The sequence below is a fragment of the Scomber japonicus genome, chromosome 3 (genome assembly GCF_027409825.1).
Source record: "Scomber japonicus isolate fScoJap1 chromosome 3, fScoJap1.pri, whole genome shotgun sequence".
Classification (NCBI taxonomy): domain Eukaryota; kingdom Metazoa; phylum Chordata; class Actinopteri; order Scombriformes; family Scombridae; genus Scomber; species Scomber japonicus.
In genome coordinates this window covers 21,617,082-21,640,209 of record NC_070580.1, presented here as the reverse complement: position 1 = coordinate 21,640,209, position 23,128 = coordinate 21,617,082, and the positions used below count along the sequence as shown (strand labels likewise).

General features: G+C 39.7%; 3 protein-coding genes across 3 annotated transcripts; all 3 read left to right on the top strand.

Annotated features, from left to right (window-relative positions):
• Window positions 1-1,417: 1,417 nt before the first annotated feature.
• Window positions 1,418-14,392, top strand: epha2a (eph receptor A2 a). The gene is made up of 17 exons (XM_053315347.1): window positions 1,418-1,493; window positions 2,352-2,419; window positions 3,928-4,564; window positions 8,337-8,492; window positions 8,615-8,947; window positions 9,793-9,920; window positions 10,062-10,239; window positions 10,348-10,450; window positions 10,725-10,777; window positions 10,872-10,997; window positions 11,084-11,269; window positions 11,384-11,445; window positions 11,978-12,187; window positions 12,385-12,534; window positions 12,839-13,032; window positions 13,433-13,588; window positions 13,847-14,392. The coding sequence occupies exons 1-17, from the start codon at window positions 1,418-1,420 to the stop codon at window positions 13,953-13,955; spliced, it is 2,925 nt and encodes a 974-aa protein (XP_053171322.1). The 3' UTR covers window positions 13,956-14,392.
• Window positions 14,393-17,122: 2,730 nt separating this feature from the next.
• LOC128355292 (heat shock protein beta-7-like) lies at window positions 17,123-18,157 on the top strand. The gene is made up of 4 exons (XM_053315538.1): window positions 17,123-17,201; window positions 17,353-17,486; window positions 17,917-18,042; window positions 18,152-18,157. Exons 1-4 carry the CDS (start codon window positions 17,123-17,125, stop codon window positions 18,155-18,157), a joined length of 345 nt encoding a protein of 114 aa, XP_053171513.1.
• A 581-nt stretch (window positions 18,158-18,738) lies between these two features.
• On the top strand, window positions 18,739-21,522 carry cplane2 (ciliogenesis and planar polarity effector 2). The gene is made up of 5 exons (XM_053316326.1): window positions 18,739-18,960; window positions 20,186-20,338; window positions 20,532-20,656; window positions 20,787-20,926; window positions 21,098-21,522. The coding sequence occupies exons 1-5, from the start codon at window positions 18,849-18,851 to the stop codon at window positions 21,318-21,320; spliced, it is 753 nt and encodes a 250-aa protein (XP_053172301.1). The 5' UTR covers window positions 18,739-18,848; the 3' UTR covers window positions 21,321-21,522.
• Window positions 21,523-23,128: the final 1,606 nt, after the last annotated feature.

The window sequence follows — 23,128 nt, the reverse complement described above, 5'->3', positions numbered from 1 at the left end:
ATGAAGATCTTTTTCACCCAGAGAAAAGCATTTATACTTTTGTATGTTTAACAATGAATTGAATCCTTAAATTACTATCAAGTTGTACATTTACTCAAGTGCTTAAGTGAAAGTCATTTTTGTGGTACTTGTACTTCATTTAAGTATTTTCATTTTATGTTACTTTGTAGTTCAACTCTACTACAATTTAGTTGCAATTTTTGTACTAAGTTATAGCCATTAGTTATAGATTTTTTGTCATGTAAAAACTATGATTATCTTAAAAATGTGATTAAAGTATAGAAAGTAGTCAAAAAGCTCTCCACTCAAAACATGTGCTACAGAAGGTATTAATGTCAGACTGTAACATGCTACAAACAGTGATGGAAATTAAGTACATTTACTAGTCTACTAACATACATACATGCTGTGGTCACTGGTTTGCAGATTTTATGTAGCCTACAATATGTTTGATCAACAACTAACATATGATATAAATCTAACTACCCACAAGAAATAAAGTACTCAACACCTTATAACAGTTAACACACTTTTCATCCAGATACAGCATACAACTGTACTCACTTTTGGTTAAATAACATGTTATATGTTTTAAAAGGTACTTTAGACATAAAGTTTATTATTATTAGTATTATTACTATTTAGGGTAAATAGAAATTTGAATGTAGGAGTTTTACTTACTCAGACTTAGTCTGTTTGTATAATTAATGCAGTCCATATCTTTTAGCCAGTTGTCTCTTTTAACACAAGTCAGTTTAGACCATGTGTAGCTATAAGATAAGATAAGATATTCCTTTATTAGTGCCACGATGCGGGGAAGTTTACATAATTGCAGCAGCATAGTGGGTGGTAAAAATGGAACAGCGTCACTAAAAAATAATAAAGAACTATACATAATACAAAGTACAAAAGCAATAAAAACAAAAAAAGGATGAAATAGGCTAATCGTAGCATTGTGTACAAGAGTAACATTGGTGTTGAGTGATAATATACCTGAGTTTGATATTCTTATTAGATAGATTTGAATTGATATAAATATATATATACTTGAAATACTATGATGATATAGTATGTGACATAATAGAAAACTTAGATTGTCTTTATTTGTTTTCCTTTTTTTGTTTTTTAATTAATCAAACGAATCAGTACAATGATATGACTTGAATGAGTAAATAAAAGCCAACATATTTCTCAATGAAACAGGTGCGGTCACACAGTTGTAGGTCCGCCTCCATGGTTACCAAGTTTGGAGATGTTCCGCATTCCAGAGGGAGGGGGCGGGGCGATGACGCCAGCTGTTCTCAATGGACTGCAGGCTGTACGCACTCACTCAGCCGGTCAGTAGAGCCTGAGGAGGAGAACAGGAGTCAGTGGGACCGACGGAGGACTTTAAGAAACAAACAATAAAAAAGTCGTCATGGAGCTCCGTCGGATCAACTTCTTCCTGTTTTTATTTATTAACGGAGTATTTATCAGCCTCCAGTCGAAAGAACGTAAGTAAACTACTTTATTTTTGAATATGAAAAAGAAAGCTTTACCACACCTTACGAGTCAGGTGGTTGGAATTTGGATAGCCTGCTTGAAGTTTTACTTTTGCTGTTATTTATTTTCGTTTTATTTTGTTATTATTTTCGTCTTTGTCAAGTTAAAATCCAACATTATGTTTTGTTTTTAATATCACATAAGAAAAGAAGCTGGTGTTGTGAATGTCTCTTTTTAAATGTCCCTAAACAATTTATATTTGAAAATTTGAATCATCAAAAATCTCAAATTATAAATATAAATTAATACATATATGGTTTTTACAGGAAATCATTTATGTGTAACCATTGGCCTTTGCCAGCCTCAGGGCCAGTGGCCACCTGTAAGATGCCCAGACATGTTACACTGCTAGTTTCACTTGTGTTACTCATTCATGTATTTCTTTAGTCATGGCAACTTAACTGCCCACGCCTTTCTCAGACATTATTTGTCCTGTAGCTTGGACCTGGAGGACACGGTCAATGAAGTCTTGAATCAGACCGACATGCCTGATTAAATTGTCAAAGCATGGCATGTGCCCCCCATAAAGCTGTTGGCCCCTGAGATCAAAGCAAATGTGTTTATTATACAGGCAAATCATAGTCATTTCAAATTATTTAACAGGATGATAAGGAAATATATATTCCAGTGCCTGTGCCAAAGGGAAATTAGGTCTATAAAATGAGTAAGATGGTTTATTGGCCTTTTACATGCACATTGACATTCTTTAATAACTTAATGTTTATTACATTGTATAAAGTACTTTGATGATGAAGTGTCATCAGGTGGTTCTGTGCTTGTTGTAACTCATATGTTGTTTGTCCCTGTAGAAGTGTTGCTGGATATGAAAGCTTCAGGAGGAGAGTTGGGGTGGTTGACGTCGCCATATGAGGACGGGGTGAGTATTTATACCTCAACAGGCATTTTTAAGACTTCAGGTTCAAGACATGAAAGTGTCTCTCTCCAGATGCGAGACAACAATTAAATAAAAGGCAGCTGAAGTTTAATTGATGTGAGAATTTTTAAGGTTGTTTGGTAACAATAACAGAGGCTTCTCTCCTCTTATTCAGTGTACTAAAAAAAGGGAGAGATGGAATGAGTGGCAGCTAGATGAGGTTTGGCAGTGCTCTTGCTAGTCTTGTGTTAACGCTACCCTTTCATATAGAACTTATTAATACCATTAAAATGTCAAGATTCAACCCAACATTTTAATTTACAGTACTGAAGTGCTTTTTACACAATTACAGTAGATTTTCATTCCAGCACTAAACCACAAAACTCAACAACAGCTGATTGTTCTTCTCCTGATTCCTCTTTGAAATAACAGCAGCGATGTGATCTGTACAGTTGTTAGAAGACATGAAGTAAAAGACATAGAAAGGCTGGTCTCGTGTGGAGAACCATCCCTCTATCTATAGTTCAGTGGTTTTCAATCTAAAAAAAGCAACAGGACGGGGCCACTTCCACTGTGTGGGCTATGTTTCTTGTGTGACTGTTCTCCAAAGATCTAAGGATTCCCATTTTGTCAGATTTTCCCTGTCTATCGAAAATGTACTTTTTCCCTTTACACACTTCCTCACAAGTTTTAAGTGTATTTCATTTGTACTGGGGGTGACTATTTGCAATATGTGGGCTTGGGCTCAGCAAACAATTTAAACAGTTTTCTAAATGCAGTAGTAGAAGACAATAGAATAGTAATTACAAGACATAGAGACATGTTTAACTATTCAAACCACATATGACCTACTATGTTTCATAAAGTGCTAATTTAATATAATGGCACCAATTTCACTTTTTGAAACAGTGGAGGTCTCATTTTGAAATTTGCTTAGTTTATTTTAGTTGTATTATTTTTACAACGGTTAAAGTATTTCAAGCTTTGATTTACTCACTGAAACAGACCAGAACAGCTAACATGTGAGGTGTTAAATTTTAATGTTAAATGGAGGCTTTTAATCTTTCTACTAGTCATTGCTTCCCCCTCCTTAAACCTCTTTAATTGCTGCCAATTTTGCTGCCATATGCCTTTGCACTGTGCTTATAAAGCTCATTAAACTGCCATAAATGTTAGTTGGTATTCTACAGTAGTATTTGCTAGATTTATGTCTGTCTCACACACATATGGACCCTCGTGGGTTAGTGGAAAACCACACACGTCGAAAGCGCAGCACATGTCCAGGCCAATAATCCTATAATGTGTGGAAAAAAGCTCCAGCTCACTACTGCGCTTTATGAGCTTCTCACTCAGCATGAGAGAAGAGGTGTCTCATCAATAAAACTAGTTCCTGGAAAGAACAAAGCCTCTGAACTCTATACTTCTTTCTCCTTTCATTATGTTAGCATGTAACAATGACTTTTGCCCATTAAATTGATCCCTCTCCTTTCTCTGTATCTTTTTCTGTTTAGTGGGAGATAGTCCAGACGGTGGTGAACGGCACCCTTTTCTATACCTACAGTGTGTGTAGCATAGACTCTACTGAACAGGATAACTGGTTACGAACAACGTTCATTCAGCGGCGCCCTGGGATAACACGGGTCTCTGTGGAGCTTCGTTTTGTCGTGAGAGACTGCAACACCTTTGGTGGCGCTTCTGTGTCCTGCAAAGAAACCTTCAACCTTTTCATCTCAGAGGCAGATGCCGATGTGGGAACCAATTTCCGTAAAGGGCAGTTCCGCAAAGTGGCCACCATCGCTCCTGATGAGGTCACACGGGGCCGTGTGCTGAAAGTCAACACTGAGACAAGAACTGTGGGGCCTTTGTCAAGAAAAGGCTTCTACCTGGCTTTTCAGGACATGGGCGCTTGTGTGGCGCTGCTGTCAGTCAGAGTGTACTACAAGACATGCCCATCCACAGTGCAGAGCTTGGCGGCCTTCCCAGAGACAGTGGCGGATGCTCTCAGAGAGGTGGAGGGAGCCTGTGTACAGAATGCTGTCAGTCAGGCCACCCCACGGATCTACTGCACAGCTGATGGTGAATGGGTGGTGCCCGTAGGCCAGTGCCAGTGTCTCGAAGGCTATGAAACCACCGGGGACTCTTGCCAAGGTAAGCACAGCCATGAATATGCCACGCACTCAACTGAGACATGTTTGTGTTGCTCAGAGTTATAGAAGATGAAACATCTCCAACCACTACATTGGCAAGGTGTGAGGAATGAGCTCAGAGGAATGTTAATTGCGTGTGGTTTGTTTGGAAATCTGAGACAAAAACGCTTCAGAACTGTCTTGGGTTCAGCAGATTTGGCCATGGGAAAGGGAGTAAAATGGGAGGATGTCTCAACCTGTTTGTTTTGTTTAGATTTTGAGGCAATCATGGATTGCTCCATAAGGCACAAATGAAAATCTCTGAGGAGATTTCCACATTCTTCCATCAATGCATCATTGTCTCTTCACCTGTTTGCCGATAGCACATTCTTTCCATTGCCTTTCTGTCAGGACTCAGTAATGGGGCCTAGCGGAGGCACTGTTTTATGGATAGGTCGATGGGTGGAGGTGATAAGAATACAGTACAAAAATTAAACCTCACTTCACTTCTAAGTGGACTTTGAGAATGTTGTTTATTCGCACTGGAAAACTGACAAAGGTATACTGAAGGATGCCAGTATTCATAGTAAATTTGGTTGTTCTTTGATGTAGTTTTGAAGGACACCATTGTCCAACAATTACGCAGAAATGGAAGAGATTCTTAAAGCTTTTGAAACCCTTAGAAAAATATTTCTCTTCGTGAAACATCCTCATTTCAAACTTAGAGTATCTTTCTAAAGTTTCTTTATGATAAAAATGCACAAGCACGTCTTAGGTCATTTACTATTACACAAAAAAGACATTACATTCATTTCTTGAAAACTAACTACAAAAACAGTCTCCTCTAAAGATTATAGCATTTTGTATACTACAACAATTTCAGCAATTCAAATATTTATGAAGGATAGTCTTACGTAAACAAACAAAACAAAGACACATCTAATTTTGAAATTATGGGTAATTTGGAAACACACTGTTAAAGGTTTGTGTTTTTGTCTATTTATATGTGAGACACCCAGAATGAGGTAAAGTATGTAAAAACTTTTGTGTTGTGGCCTTAGGGAAGACCTGTGAGTACATATACAAAGTCAATAAAAAAAAACAGTGTACAGTAAATTACATAGCTGTAGTGCTCATACTGTATATGCTCTTACTGTTTATGTGCAAGCTGGTCTGTCTTTGGCATTTCTGGGGTGTGGTGTGTTGAACTGTCTGGAGGAAACGTGGGAGGACAGAGGGTACAGAGAGAAGAGGAAGGAGGGAGGAAGGGCACAGTATGGTGCGGGGATTTTCTGAAAGGAATTCTTTCACTCTCGCGTCACCTACAGCACTGATTGACTAAAGGAAGGGCCGTGTGAATGTGTCAGAATGACTACCTGAGCCTGTGCGTCTTCTCCTCACAAGTATTTGTTTGCGCCAGTTGCCAAGGCGACAGGAACCGCAGATTACAGGGATGGGGTGACACACCTCAGAGGTTAGACTCTCAGTCATAGTGTGGTTTATGAATCTTGGTAGTCCGAGTCACCTTTACTGGCAGAGTTTAGTCTCTTGTTGGAATACTTTTCTTTCAGCAAACAGATCCCTCATACCACTGATAATGACAAAGCACTACACTTCAAAGAGTGAATCTTGTAGTGAGGTTGTAAAAAAAAAAGAAGGCAGGATGAGTGAGAAAGGCGGGGAGGAAGTCAAAGCAGAGGAATGTTTTAGTCTTTGAGGTTCCTGACCGCTGGCGGACTCGAGCTGAGCACCTGAAACGGAAGTTGGCAGAGAGCTGTTGAGCGGAAGACAGGAAATATTGTGATTCCAAAGTCTGGGGGATGACCTGATCAATAGGATACAGGAAACATCTTTTATTACATGAGTAAAAACACAATGTTGTAGTTTGTTCCAGGCAACTCTCTAATGTCAGAAATACCAACAGCCAGTCAGTCCAGTTCTTAGGTTAACTTGAGAAAATTGATATCTTTAGAGGCTCACAGCCTGCGTGTGGATTCCACTGAAGAGCCCAACTGTTGTGGGAAAAGGAAGTAAGCGAGATGAAGAGGAATGTTGACTGACACAAATAAGCAGGTTGTCCTTGGTTGGAGTTGGAGGATGGGGAATGGGGAATGAGTTGACAGTTGGTGCATGAGGGTGGTTAGTTCCGTGGCTGCTTAGTTAGGTGTGGAGTGTAATTTAGTCAAGAGGATTAGTAGAGCAACAGGACAGCTGTTAGCCAATGACATGCCCCGCTTTGCCTCCCTTTGCTCTTTCATCCGGTTGTTAACACACGCAACAAGCTCCCTAATCCATGTTCCCACTCATTAGAACAATGGGCTGACACAAAGAGCAAAAAACAGATTCAATTAACAGATGCATCGGTGCGTAACTTAAGTCCTTTTCACATGTGTGCTGTAGTCAAAGGTAGCGTGGGATAAATAGATGCATTCCATCAACAAGTGAAAATAAAAGTTTGTTAACAAAATTAAGACCACTCCTAAAATCTCTGCTAAAAGATAAGAATCATTAATGCCAAAGTTTGCATTAACCATGTTTGTATTCAAGTATTGCACACATGGCGCCTTTTGCGTGCTTTAATGAGTAATGCAACATATTTATGGCACCACTCTGTCCAATCTCAGAGACAATAGATGAATAGGGCTGAAGTTTCTTTGGTACGTGACAGAGGTCCTGCTGCTTCAGCTCAAGATGAAATGGGCTGGCCCCCTTTTCTTATGCGAAAAGACCTCAGCTACACCCCCACGCTCGCCAAGTGACTCCCCAGAGAGAACTTCTGTTGGTGCTCCAGACCTTTGCCCCCATCCCCCACCAGTGCATCTATTCATCGTTATCCCTCCTACTCAAACTCAACCTGCTCCTTCTCCTCCACCGCGGCAATACTTGGAGTGCAAAGGTCCTTCTGCCTTGGTGGCGAAGTAACGCGACCACGTCTTCAATCCAGGGTTCACTCGACCTCTTCTCTCGACCACCAGTACAGGGGCCACATGAAAGGCTGCTCCCTCGGGAGACAGCAGAATGAAAGCAGAGTCAGGAGATCTTTCATAAGATCTGTTCTTTTAGAAGTTTTTACTGTGCTCAGAGGCCCCCAGAAAGTATGTGCATCTGTTTCCATAAACACACTGAAAATCACACTCGTCTCCAGCAGCTTTTCCTCTTCATGATTCTCTTGTCCTTTAACTATTCCACCTTTCATTTTGTAAATTTCGACCAGTGTCGGAGGTTAGCAGCCGGAAGGAAGGAAGAAAGGAAGAAAGGGAGGAAACATCAGCCTCAGTCTAACTTGCAGCCCTTGCGTTCTGGTTTCTGTCCAGTCTGCATGTTCATTAACCTCACATGGCCTGGAAGGCTGTTTATCTTTGTGCTGAAATGTCCATTGCTATACCCCACCAGTGTCCAAGGTGCCATTTCCTTTGGCAAACACACACATATTATCAGCCAGAGTGCATGAGCTGAGAGTTCACAGGGGAAAGGCAGATCAGATCACCTGATGGATTTAATGGTCTGCTGTCATCCGGTTGACACCGGCAGTGTGACCTGAGATTAGGCCTCCAGGCAAAAAAGGTGAGCGGAGACAGATCGTCAGGGAAATCCCTTTTCATTCCTCTGGATACAAAGACTGTGATTATAGGTTGCACACAACAAATGCTTCCTGTTGGGTGGAAGGGACTGGTATTACAGAGACAGCTTCATTGTTTGCTTTTTGATCAGTCATTCCTTCCTGTGTTTGTCAGACTTATTCCTACAGTGTATGTCATGCTTAAACTAACAGACGCTGTCTCTCCCTCACACAGCGTGCAAACCAGGCTACTTCAAGCCATCTGTATCGACCGAGTTATGTCAGGTTTGTCCTGACAACACCAAGCCCTCCGCAGCTGGTGCCACTGAATGTCACTGCGAGGAGGGTTTCTTCCGCTCCCCATCAGACCCTCCTACATCAGCTTGCTCTGGTAAGACCCCCACCCATTGTCCACATTATTACCCATTACATCATATTACTGATAAAGTCAAATTCTAATAGGAGTTCTGAAATTTAGGCTAACTCCTCTGTGTTGTTCACTTCCTCCCATAGCTCCACCCAGTGCCCCTCGTGACCTGACCTCCAACACCCTGTCAGCAGAGGGCAGGTTGCAGCTGTCCTGGAGTCCACCACTGGTGACCGGGGGCCGCAGTGACCTTACCTATAGCGTGGTGTGTGAGCTCTGCGACGGAGCCTCTTGTGTCCCCTGTGGTGAGAAGATTTGGTTCGAGCCAGGTCCCACAGACCTGCAGGACACCACTGTCGTAGTCGGTGACCTGGATTCTCATCTCAACTATACATTCACTGTGGAGGCACACAGTGGCGTGTCCCAGTACAACACTGAGATGCCCACCGCTATCATCACCACTGCTCTGGACTATACTGGTGAGCTTGGTCATATTTAAAGCTGTTAAATTTTCCTTCTTGGGTTTCGCTGACATTGGCTTTACCTCCTGCTGTATGTATAAAAATAATAATGATAATTGCAAAATCAGCCATTTTTGTCCCTTTAAATATATTTTTATTCAGTTCTGGCCTTATTAAAAACCCAATTTGCAGAAAACTAGTGAAGTGGAAACTCTTCCCTTTGGAACAATTAAGATGACAAAATGCAGAAATTATCATAAAAACATTACACCCAATAATAAACTATTTCTTGTTTTATAAGTTATATTAGTTAACAAATATACTCCTATATATTAGCTTCATTTGCCAAAAAGTCATTCAAAGACACAGAAAGGTTCAGTATGTTATCCTATATACGGACATTACTTACATTATGTTTGGAGTCAATTAGGCCTCAGAGAGGCATCATAAATTCCAGGGTCAGAAATACAAATAGACTTGGGATGGGCTGCATGGTGTACAAAGTACTCCCAACACCACAGATATAAACCATGTGAAAATCATTCATAAATAGCTGTAAAACATGGTGTAATATAATAAACATGGAGTGACAGAGTTTGAAGGTGATACATTTTTTTTTAGCTGTTACAGAGTTATAGATGCTGTAGAAAAGTTGAGTTAAGACAGTGACAGAATTTTTCCTGAATTTTGTCATGTAATATTGTAATAATCAGTAAAAATGTTGTATAAAAAGAAAGGCTTACTAAACAAAGAGGAATCCACTCTGACCAACTGAATCATGAAGGCTTTAATTTCCAAATGTCCCTTCCAAAGGCTGTGATTAGTCACTAACCGTTATTTTGCTTTCTTTTGCCGACTGTTAGATCCCCCTAAGGTGACGTTTATCCAGCTGGAAGAGCGCAGCCCCACCAGTCTGTCTCTGTCCTGGGCTGTGTCTCGCAGACCTCCGGCCCACATCAATCATCGCTATGAGCTTATGTACCGCAAAAAAGTAAGACAGAGTGCTTTGTGCTCTTCTGTGTTTCTTTCTTTGATTGAAAGTAGGGCTGCTGGAAGAATTTCAGAAAAAAAGTTATTGTCTGGTTAAAATTAAAATGATGGTAATATTCCTCTTTTCATCTTCTCCTGTCAGGATGGTGATGGCGAGCGTGATGTGACCACATACACAGTCCTAATTTTGGAGAAAAGCTCAGTCCAGATTAATGACCTCATGCCAGGCACTACTTATACATTCAGGGTCCAGGCACTGAGTCCTGAAGGCAATCCTGGCAGCTACAGCGTGGAGTACGAGTTTCAAACGTTACCTTTAGGTACAAACAGCCTTAAAATCTACAGAAGATGACACAGTTTCTCACGTATGTGTAACTTTCACTTGAGTCAATGAATTCAATCCTATCCTCCTTCTGTGATTTGCACAGCCGAGTCTCAGATCCAGAACAACTCCACCATGGTGATGGGAGCTGTCGCTGGAGTTGCGGTTATTCTGCTTGTCGTGGTGGCCGTCCTGCTGCTGCGTAAACGGTTGGTAACAACACTCTTCAGATCCACCTTAAATGCGTGTGTCATTCTGATAAATGTTATCTACAGACCTGCAAACCATGTAATCATGCGCCACAAGCTCAAGTAAATTAAGGATATCTCGGTGTGACAGCTCAGTGAGGGTTTATCTGTAATAACCAGTGCTGCTATTGAATACAGCTTCAGTCTTTTTCAGCTGAGACTGACCTATAATTACACTAAAATCTAGTCTGTATTCTGTGTAGTCCTATAGTGATTATTTATGTTTTCCTCTAAGGAGACTGAGCTCCCGTGGCAGAGGAGGACCTGAGGATCCCTACTTTTCAACAGGTTAGAAATCCATGCATGCAATTCAGTATTATTACAGATGAAACAGCTCATTAAGTTATTATTTAGCTTAACTTGTCATTTCCTCCATCCTTAGATCAGCTGAAGCCTCTTAAGACTTATGTTGATCCACACATGTATGAGGACCCTAATATTGCCATCCAGAAGTTTGTCACAGAAATCGACTCCAGTGCAATCAGCAAACAAAAAGTCATCGGTGTCGGTAAGTGTTTTTAAAATGCTTCCCATTTAATTAAATATCAGGGTTCAGTTTCTGACGTTTCCTCATGCTGTCTGTCTGCCCATCAGGAGAGTTTGGGGAAGTGTTTTGGGGCGTGATAAAGACTCCCGGGAGAGGAGATGTCCCCGTCGCGATCAAGACCTTGAAGCCAGGCTACTCAGAGAAGCAGAGGCAGGATTTCTTGAGCGAGGCCAGCATTATGGGGCAGTTCTCGCACCCCAATATCATCCGACTGGAGGGAGTTGTCACCAAATGTGAGTCTCTACTTCAGAAAGAACCCAAAACAGCTGGTCATATTGTATTTACATAAAATTCACTGTTTGTATACTTTTCTTTCACTAAACATAATTTCCTGTTTTAATTTTCAGTCAAGCATGCCATGATAGTGACGGAATACATGGAGAACGGAGCTCTCGACACATATCTGAAGGTATACAAACAGAAGTTGTGTTTACAGGTTGTTTCTCACCAGAACGTGTTGGGTGTATCCCTAAAATCTTAACAATTTCCTTCCTTAAGTCAGCATTGTTTACTTGCTAGCAGTTATCTTCTTCACTGTGTTTGTGGAGGCATTGCTTTGCTTGTTTGTGTGTTACTGCCACCAAAAGTCAATTATGATTCACATTAGGATTATTTCTTTGATTAATTGACTAATTGTTTGGTCTAAAAAAATAGCCTAAGATGATTGATGATGATTAAACTTTTTTTGTCTGACAAACAGTCCAAAACCCTTGAAAATATTAAATTTACTATAATGTAAAATGAGGAAAACAAGCAAATTCTCATTCTTTGTTTTAAAAATTACCTGTACGTTGAATCAATTATTAAAAGAATTTTCTTTCAATTGACTTATCTCTGCAGCTCTATACTGTACATACATTTAAAATCTAAAAAGACAAAGATGTATTTCTTTTAAACAGTAAAAAAAATTAGGTTATTTATATTATTTTTTATTTCTGCAGGACCATGACGGGGAGATTCCGTTGTACCAGCTCGTGGGAATGATGCATGGAATAGCTGCCGGTATGAAATACCTCTCAGACATGAACTACGTCCACCGTGACCTGGCAGCAAGGAACGTTTTGGTGAACAGCAACGTGGAGTGTAAGGTGTCTGATTTTGGCCTGTCACGTGTGCTGGAGGATGACGCTGAGGGCACCTACACAACCAGAGTGAGTGCAACAGCCATGTTTCTAAGCTAGAAAAAAAAACAGCTACAGAGTAAAAAACCTTGTTTTTTTAAGTAACCAAAGCCAGACTGTTAACGGTATTTTGACTCTCAAGTGTCCAATCTAAACTCTTGGTCTTTCAGCACCTTGTGTTTCCACTGCCTTCACCCATTAAATATGATTTGTTTCTCTTCTGTCAGGGAGGTAAAATCCCCATCCGCTGGACTGCCCCTGAGGCCATCGCATACAGGAAGTTCACTTCGGCCAGCGACGTGTGGAGCTTCGGCATCGTCATGTGGGAAGTCATGGCGTTTGGAGAACGACCCTACTGGGACATGAGCAACCATGAGGTATGTTTCATCTGTCAAATCCTCTTTCCAACTTTTACAATTGAAATGAAGGATTGTTTTGGCCTTTGTAGGTTAAACTTTAATGTGCATTACCTCTGAGAGTCTGTGCTGGACTGGTGGTGATTGAAAGTTGCCTAGACATCCAGTTTCCCACCATCCCCTTCCAATTAACTGTTAATGTCAACATACGAGCACAGCACTTTTTCTAACGGCTGTCTGTACAAACCCTTTGCCTGTCACTACAGTCATAAATATACTTTAAATCTAAGCCTGCCTCCATTCTGCTCCGGTCTGTATTCTTCAGGTCATGAAGGCCATCAACGAGGCCTTCAGGCTTCCTGCTCCGATGGACTGCCCCTCCGCTATCTACCAGCTCATGCTCCAGTGTTGGCAGCACGACCGCTCCAAACGACCTCGCTTCACAGACATCGTCAACATTCTGGACAAACTGCTCCGAAGCCCAGAGTCATTAAAAACAATTGCTGACTTTGATCCACGGTATGCTTTTAAAAATAACATTATTTTAATGACATTTAGATTTTGATAACACCATGAAACAGAATCATTCAGCTTCCTATCTCAATTCTGCATCTGTTAAGTTTGAGGAAACATTGTTATTAAAGACACTAATCTTAGTCATAAATTTTATATTCATAAACATGTATTCAAAAATCTTTCTCCTGCTTTTGTTTAACCAGAGTCTAGTTATCTGTAGTTAGTCTAGTCCTATCTGTACTTAGAAAATTGTTAAGTTATTGAAACATGTTGTGTAGCCATCCCATCTGTAATATGTTCACAGTAAAACTGGTTCTCTTCTGTTCAAACATCATCACATGCTCCATGTACATGTAATAGCCGTAAAAAAATGCGTAATCCAAACATACTTTGTTCCTCGCAGTGTGTCCATCCGTCTGCCCAGCACCAGCGGCTGTGACGGCACCATGTTCAGGTCGGTGCCTGAGTGGCTGGAGTCCATCAAAATGAGCCAGTACAACGAAAGCTTTGCTCGCGCAGGGATCACGAACATGGAGCAGGTGCTCGCCTTGAGGCATGAGTAAGTACACACATGGCACAGGTGCAGCCTCGCCACCCTGCGCTGACTTATTTGGCACCCTGCCACATTTTGTGGTAACACAGAGACAGTATTGAGCTCTCAGCTTGAACATTTGTTTTCCAATTTGTGAATGCAGCAACACTCCATTGCGCCTCTGCCCATGTCATTCCTTGCATTCTCTACTGCCATGCCCTCTGTAGCACTGCTGTGGTGTCATATTGTTTTTAGCAAAATCTCTAATTGAATATTTTCTTTCAGGGACATCAGGAATATTGGAGTGCGGTTGCCCGGTCACATGAAGAGGATAGCCTACAGCATCCTGGGGCTAAAAGATGAGACCACCTCACTCAGCGTGTTTGCTGTGTGATCCCAGCATTCCTTTGAATCAAAGTGCACTGACTGACCATGCCATTTCACTCATGGACGAGGACGACTGAAGTGTGTGGAGTGAAACTGAGCTACACTGCAGTTTTATTTTTCTGTGACTGAAGAGGACCCTCCAAGCCACTCAGACAGGACTGAGATCTAAAACACTTATGTACTTTATGATAACAGAAGAGAAATAATTTGGCATCATGTAAAAAAATGTATATAAACAGGTTATGTGATGTAGGAAATATAAAATAATTATGTAAAGTAAGATGTGAGACAATATGAGTGCTTGGGTTTGTATTGACTGAATGACTGAAATATTTAAGGCTCCTTATGATTAAGGACTTCTGACAAGCACTCACTTTTTCCTGCCAGCATTTCTGGATCCTTAAAATAGTTTGTTTTTCTACACATTTTGTTATTAGGGAGACTCTCTTTTGAATTTGGAATAATTATTCCGCTCAGGGCAAAAAAAATAAATAAATCACACATTCTTATGTTTTTTAGTTAAGTCTCTGGATCACATGATGCATTTTCCTCAAGCCAGTTTGTTTGTTTACATCATGTCTTAATACAACTGTCCATTTGTATTTAATATTTATTGTATTTTCTATTTATGTCATTTGTTACATGAGAAATTACTCTGCTCTGATGCATCTTTGCCAGGCTGTGTATTTTTGTTTTTAAATAAAATCAGTGTTGCCTTGTGACTGGATCACTTTCTTGTACTCAGAAGTAGTCGCATTGTATTTGTTTTGTTTTTTTGCTGTACTAGCTACATTGTTTAATGGATGGTAATGTCCATCCAACCAAAACTGTGGTCCGGATTTATATCCCACAGACATTAATGGTTCCCAGACGATGTATCCTAATGTGTGGTTTGTGGTTCAAAGTGAAATAACCATTAGATGGATTATCATTAAATTTGATGCAGACAATCATAGTCTTTGTGAACGTGGGTGATCCCCAGACTTCTGATCTTGTGCCATCATTAGGACAGAACTTCACTCTTCCTAATACGTTATGGTTTATGACAATAAACCTGCTAAATTAAAAAGGATAAGTTCACATTTTTCAAGTTTGTGATAAAACAACAGTCAACCCAAATAAAGTCTTTTTAATGCCACATTTCCTCCATTTGTTACAATCCTTCCACTGCAGCTTAACAGGAAAACACTGTTGTGTAGCTGAGTTGACAAAGAGGGAATTCATTTTACTAAACTGATGAAATGTGGATACTTTATTTGACTAACTCAGACTGCTGGAGCTTCATATTAGCTTTAGATGAATTTTTAAATAAATTGTAGTTCAAAACAGGACTGTTGTATTTTTCTGTATGTCCTTGTTATGTGTAAAAATATATTACAAAGTTTATCTGAAACTAATATGAGGTCTTAGTCTGAGTTAGTCAAATAAAGTAACTGCCAAAGTAACTGTCTTTTTAGTGCAAAGTTCCTTCTTTTTGTTACTGTTCCTCCGCTGCTGCTCAACAGGGAAACAATACAAGGAAATGTTATACTAAAAAGACTCATTTTGTAAGATATCTGGAAGACTGTGGGTTTTCTTACATTGTAAGCACATTTGGAGGAGATCTAATGGTAAATGAAATGTATTTATATAGTGCTTTTCTAGTCCTTCGACCACTATAAGCACTTTTACACAAGTCACATTCACCCATTCACACAATGATGGCCGGGGCTACAATGCAGGGTACCAACCTGCTCATGAGGGAAAGCTAACATTCACACACTGTTGGCACAGCCATTGGGAGTAATTCGAGGTTCAGTACCTTGCCCAAAGACACTTCAACATGCAGACTGGAGGAGCCAGGAAGCGAACGGCCGATCTTCGGATTACTGGGGAGCCGCTCTACCTCCTGAGCCACAGCCCACAGTATGAACAGGAAGAATGATTACAGGAAGGCAGCGATTATAGCGAAACCTGTTTTAATGTTTATATTGGCACGTACTGTTGATGACATTCTCATCCTCAGCTTTACTTTGAGTTTAATATCAACACATACTAAGATGGTGGATAAATGGTTGACATGAATGAAAACAGTCTCAGTGCTCAAACTGTACAGAAATTACAGCTAGTAACACTTACATTGTATTATAAATACTTCCTGACTGGATTGTATTTCTTTACATCTCTCAAACTCATTGTTCATAGCTTTGCTTGCCTAACTTTACACATGGCATCATAAATTCTCACCAGTGGCCTCACATGATGGCTTTTCTGCTGACACCGTTGTCACATAAGTAAACAATTTAATACTGTAGCAACACTTTCATTCTCTGTTGCTATAACCTGCACTCTGACTCTATACTCTTTACAATTAGGTAAGTTGGTACAGGTTAGTGCAGTAACAAGGTTAGTACATTTATTTTATTTTCACCTTGACCGCTGAAGATGAGAAACTAATACCTCAACTTTTATCCACCTAACAGTCCTTTACCATTGACATTACAGCCCCAGCTGTTTGTGTGGCCACAGACTCTTTTTTTCTTGTTTTGGTGACAGATGTCATTCAGATGGAGCCCATCAACCTCGGTGACTTTGTCGAGGAGGAGCAGAATGTCACACCTACACAAGACTCTACTCCATCATACCACAATCACTCAGCCATGCTAAATTCTTCCGCTGTAAGGTTTTCACTGGAAATGCACTGGCAGTGTCATTTTGTGAGCAACAGCCTTTACAAAAAGCCTAAATACATTATGAAACTGATCTTAAATCTACGAAAAGGTGTCATATTGTGACTTGTGTGGCTTAAATCTGAGTCACAGCTCATGCAAAGTCACATCTGATAATTTTGGCTCATTCCTTCACACAGAAACATCTCCACACCCTTTCTTTCACACAAGGATCATAAGATCCCAGTCAGGGGTGTGGCTGGAAATTTTTGTTCCTGCTGACAACAATTCAACAACCGTTCTGACACATTAAATATCAGCCATCCATGTCACAGTCCTGTCCAGCTGAATCATTCACACACACACCCTGTGGCGCCCACAAGCTCTCAGTGGCCTATAAAAGACTCATATATAATGCCACTTTTATCAGAGACAAGGGAGAAGTCACTAGATTAGAATGACCTTTCTTGGATTGTGCTCACTCATACAGTCGGCGAGATAAAGAAAATCTACTTCCTCAGCCTGAATGGAGAAAGGTCCAAGTATTTACGCTGAGGCTCCAGGATCACTAACTGAGCAGAGCCCTAGAGACCTAAGGATTACAGGTCTGATGACCAAACACTGACTGAGATTTTCTACTTTATATAGTTCTGCATTTAACTTACTACCTTATTTCTTTTAAAATCTGTAGCCTAATTTCTCATTTAATGTCACACAGTCATCATGTTTTCATGAGCTGTAAAATTATTTTTGCAGGACATTCGGATCCTACGGGTAAGATCCAGGTAATTGGAGACATGTTCCAGTTCACAGTTGATGTGAGTGAATTTTCTCCAGAGGATGTTATCATCACATCTTCCAACAACCTGATAGAGGTCCATGCTGAGAAGGTGAGTCATGCAGTCACCTTGGTTTAGGAAAGAAAAAGGCAAGTGTAATCTGTGATAGTAACCACAAAACAGTTCAGGTGCTTGTTTTGAAACCAACAACAAAAACAGCTGCAACAAAGAGTGGTTAGACTATGGAATGAAATTTCAGTTCAATTTAAACTTAATGAAATGATGGATTACTGGTGATGGACTGAAGAAATGTTCAAACTGTTAAATTCTGTATTTTTTGTGTGGGATTTTGAGTCAGGGCCTGAAATTTGAGTCTGAGTAATTTTAGTAAAACAAATTTAGAAGATTATTGAGTAGATATAAGTGGAATTTAAGAAGAAAGACACTTACAGTAAAGAGGTACGTTTTTTTGAGTGTAAACTTCAATCTAGAAAATATTTCTGTGTTCTTGTCAGTCACACTCTTTGTTATTGCTCTGCAGCTGGGAGAAGATGGCAATGTCACAAACACTTTCTCCCATCAATGCAAACTTCCAGCAGATGTGGATCCCATATCTATCAAAATGACCGTGGAAGGATGTGGGGTCCTGACTGTCAGAGCTCACAGGGTATCATTACACATATCTGTCCTTTTTTTCTCTGCATGACATTTCTATTAAAAACAAACCATTTCTTTTTTTTTTGAAAATGTATTTTCTTACTGTCCTGTTTCCCCAGATCTAATCTCAGCACCATCCAAACAGTTTAACACGGGACTTTGGCGACATCTAAAGGAATCAACCATCGCACCATTTAAGACTGTCGGAAATATTAATACCAGTTCAGTGCACCTCTTGAACTATTTAAAAAAATGTATATTCAATCTATGATTTTAACCAAACAATGTTGCAAATATCTTACTACTGAAATTCCTTCAACATTTTACTCTGATGTGACTTAAACGGCCAAAAAGAAACGCATGGCACAGAAAGCTGTAAATAATTATTTGAATGAATGCTGTTGTTGATGGATAAATTGAAACATAATCAGCATGTCTACAGCAACTCTGTGAGGTTTAATGTATAAAATGTACTGCCAGATGTAACCTCTGTGTTAAATGCAGGCTTTTAGTTTTAGGCAAGAGGCAGATAAAGTGGTAATTTACGACTTTTGAAGAAGACCATGGAGGCAACGCCACCACCGGAAGTGAGGACAGCGGTTGTCAAGGGATGTTTTAGTTTACGGAAGTTTTCACGAGTTGCTGCACTCTGAAACTCTAAACATGCAATTTACTGACCGCAGTTATTATTCTTACAGCGTTTGCAGTATTATTAACTTATTAACGTAAGTTTCAGACTCAAAAACATCGACACTCTGTCCTGTTTTGTACAAACCGAGCTCAGCGTGATGCTAAGTTAGCTTCACAGCCAACAAAATGAGTTTAATGCCTCCTCCCGGCTCAATCATAGCAGCTGACTGGCATCGATGTGAAGACAGCAAAGAGTATTTCAGCAAAATCCTTCGCAAGAAGAGACGCAAGAACTTTGGTATGATAAAAAAAGCACACTTTCTGGTTGAATGAAGTCAGTTCGTACATTCATGAGACTGAAGGGACAGTCACAGCTGCTACTTTATAGTCTTACAAACTGCATGTATAAGTTTTAAACATCACTGCCAGAAAGGTGTCAAGCGAACCTTCAGGTTATTGTTTGTGGAGGTTCATGTTGAATATTTTAAAGAAATGTAGTTGTTTTTGGTTTATGGCCTCTAGGTGTAAACAGTTGGTAAAATTTGCAAACTAAATTAAATTGTCTCATGATGGCATAAAATATTTTATGTAGAGTCTGATTTATATTGGATATTTGGGGCCAATGTAAACATATCGGCTGATATTATACATCCATAAAACATTTTTTTGCAATGATTCTTTAAATATCAAACACTTGTGACAAAGATATGTAACATAGGCATAATATTTTACATTTTAACAATAAACTTTATTGTCCAACATGACATCAGTAAACTTGACTTGGAATTTAATAATTTATTATTATATCTTCAGGAAATAGATAAAATGCTGGATGTACACAGAGTCGTTCTACGGTCATCATCGTCTTGAGCCCACTTCCCTATCTCAGGCGAAAATGTGATCTTGGTGGTCATGCTAACTTTCTGAACGAAGTAGAATCTCGCTTGAATGAGAACATGGGTATATACCTAGGCTAAATACATCTGGGATAGGCCTATATTGACCGAGTTTGAGGTTATCTAAAGAAGAAAAAGATACATGAAAAGAAAATGACATGTTCCAACCTTGAGTTTAAGTTTGCTGTTTCACTGGATAATCAACATTATATCTAAATAACTATCAGATAATAATACATAATCAACTGAGTTAACTGGTGTTGGAGCTACCTGCATGGCATGCTATTATGTAAAGTACAAACATACTGTATGTCATTAAAGTGTACTAGAATTTGAAGTCCTAGATGTGCTAAGAAAAATGTTAATTGACCAGAAAATACTTTGAAAGTAAGTTAAGTAAAGCTGAAAGGTCCATGTGTTTGACGAATTAGATAGTTTTTAAGAAATGCGTGTGGGGTGGATCCATACAGAAAGACTGACAGTCATCTATTATTGGTTCAGTCATTTTCTTGGTAGTCAGACCTAATTTAAATGGTGAAATGTATGAAAAGTTAATTTAGTTGGCTAATAAAGGCATCACACAGGCAATTAAAATTCTGATGATTGTTCTTATAATTTGTTTAACAGGCCTGTTGGAGTCTCCAGTGATGCCCCCACACGTAGCGGTGGACACAGTTCACTACAAGATCTTCATCTCAGGCAAAAGTGGAGTCGGGAAAACGACACTTGCTGCACGTCTTGCAGGCCTGAATATTCCTAACATGCACTATGAAACCACAGGTACTGTACGTCCTTGTTGAACAGTTGAACAGCTTCGCTTATGTTAATAAGGGATGGGGTCTAAATTTGAACGTGATCACTGAGCTGTGACTGAATGTTTAAGCAATTCATACAATAAAAAAAAAAGAAAACTCCAATTAGAGGTTAATGAGGTCATACTAATATTAGTCTGATTTATACTTTCTTGTTCAAGGTATTGAGACAACAGTGGTGTATTGGCCTGTGAAGCTGAGAGAAAGTGGCAGAGTACTTTTCTTCCGTCTGCAGCTGTGGGACTGTGGAGAAAACGCCTTACGGAGATTTGACCATTTACTTCCGGTATGAATTATACAGTATTGATACATTTTTTTTGAGACAGGAATTAGTAACCGATGCAGTGTTTGCTTTGGATTAAAAAAAATAAATGTACAACTCACAAGATCTTTTTCACCATTCCCATCTGTTCCAGTCCTGTAAGGAGCAGGTGGATGCCGTTCTCTTCTTGTTTTCCTTCACTGACCGGACGTCTTTTGATGATCTGTCCAATCAAATTGCAAAGTGGACCGGGCTGTCTGTGGGCAGAGTTGTGAAATTGGTGGTTGGCACTAAGTATCCTTTTGTAAATGTGTATACTGTAATGTTGCCTACATAAAACACTAAGTTTAGGAATGATTCAAAATGTTTCCATTAAGCTTTTAGAAACAAGAATAGAAACTTGTCTGACTTTAAAAGGAGAAGCCAGTATAAAGACGAGGGTTTGCCCTTAATGTTTTCATTCAGATTTGACCTTTTCATGCACTGTGATGTGGCGGAGAGAGATGTGAGGGACTTCCAGGACACTTGGAGCTTACCAGTGCTGCGTACCGGTGGGGAGGTCAGTGACGGCCTGGGTGATGTAGCCCCAATCCTCAACTGCCTGGCAGAGAACCTGTGGCATCAGGACTGTGTCACAGCTGGATCAGCTGGCCACCACACACAGCAAGAGACAGGAACCCTATTTTGATACTGAACATGATTTTAAACAGGTGGCAGTTGAAGTGGATTGGACTCCAGGTGAGGTCTGGTTGTCTTATCTTTGAGGGACGGCACTTAGCAGCTGGTCTGGGAGGATGCGGCTGTTGGGATCTGTTCTGTTTAATGCGAATCACCACATCAATCATCCCATCTCATTTCAGCAGGGTGTTGAATCATGATATGAGATCAAGTATTGACTGCGATTGTGGTTATATGAATGTGATAGTGGTTTAAAGTTGTTCCATTGCCTTGCCTTTTATTTGGCCTAAAGATAAAATATTCAGTATTCATTAAAGAGGTCTGGTTGAATGAAAGTGAACATTTCTGGTCATCTGTGTCCATAAAATAATGTTGGACTTGACTCAGAATTGACTGATTCCATATTTTTTTCCCTCTGCTTGATCTAAATAAATAAATTAATTTAAAAAAGCAATTGTGACTGACAACATTTTTCTTTTTTCTTAAGGTTTCTTGAAGCCAGATGGTTGACATTTTGAATAAATATAGTTTTGTGGCATGTCAGTGATTTGCTTTTTTTTTCTACAAAATTAAACAATTGAATGAACTTCCTCCAAGAGTGGTGGTTCCATCATTTCTCCCAGGGGTTGTACATCATTCTGCACAGTGAAGCTCAAACATCCAAGTGAAGGAACATGAAGCAAGATACAATTAAGTGGAGTCCAACATTATTTTATGGATTGGTTGTATTTGCAGAGCTTGACACTATACTGCTATTTTAAAATTCAACTTTTGTGGACACAAATTATTCAAAGTGGAATTTTATATTCCTTCAAACATTACTCCTTCAAGTATTTAATCAGTTATCTTGACAAGATCAACTAGTTTTGTCAAGTTGTCCTATTACTGTCTTTTAGTTGAGAATGTTACTGCATGAGGTCGATCTGATATGGTAAAAAAAAATCATTTATTTCATATAGAAAAAGAGTGTACATAGCTCAAGAGGCTAGCATTTTAATACAGATAACATAATCCCCAAAAATAAAATCATAATTTTACCAACTGTGTGCCTGCCAGCTGTGACATGTTCAGTGCTTCAGGTGACATACAATGCTTTAGAGTCGACTGAATATGGTCTTAGAGTGAACTTTTAAGTGTGCAATCATCAAAATGTATATTTGTGTGAAAGTTAAAAACACCAAGTGCATAAAATCCAAATAAAATCTTTCAATCATTGTTTGGATGACAGCATCTTCATCCACATCTCATAATCTGACCTGCAATCAAAAAGCAGACAGGAATCAGAAGGTGCTTGACTGGCTGCTACAGCAAATTTAGAAGTCATTAACCACTTCAAGAAGATGCCCTTTTGTACCTAGTGTGCGGAACAAGTATCATGATGGTTGGTTGTCCAGTTTGACTCTGAGAGAGATGCAGCAGGAAGGAGTCTGGGGGTAAAACCAGGACTTCAGTCTTCAGATGCTTAACGTTCACATGTGTGGGGTATTCGGCGTGATCCTCCACTACAAACCGCTGATCCCTGACATGATGCAGAGAAGGAAAACAGCTGGTTTAACGTCAAACTACAAATTGACGACAACAGTGAATTTCTAAATAGGGCTGAAATGACTCAATTAGATGATGTGGATCATGCATTTAGTAATCAAGTACAGATATCAAACATTTACTGTAGTAATGAGTGTAGAGCAAATACTTTTTCGAGGAAATGATCAAAAGGTCATTGAAGAGGTGAAGGTAGATGCTGATGAATGATGTTCTTAAGTTGTAAGCCATCTCCAAGTCCAGCTGTCTAACGGGCCCCTCGCGCACCAGAAAACG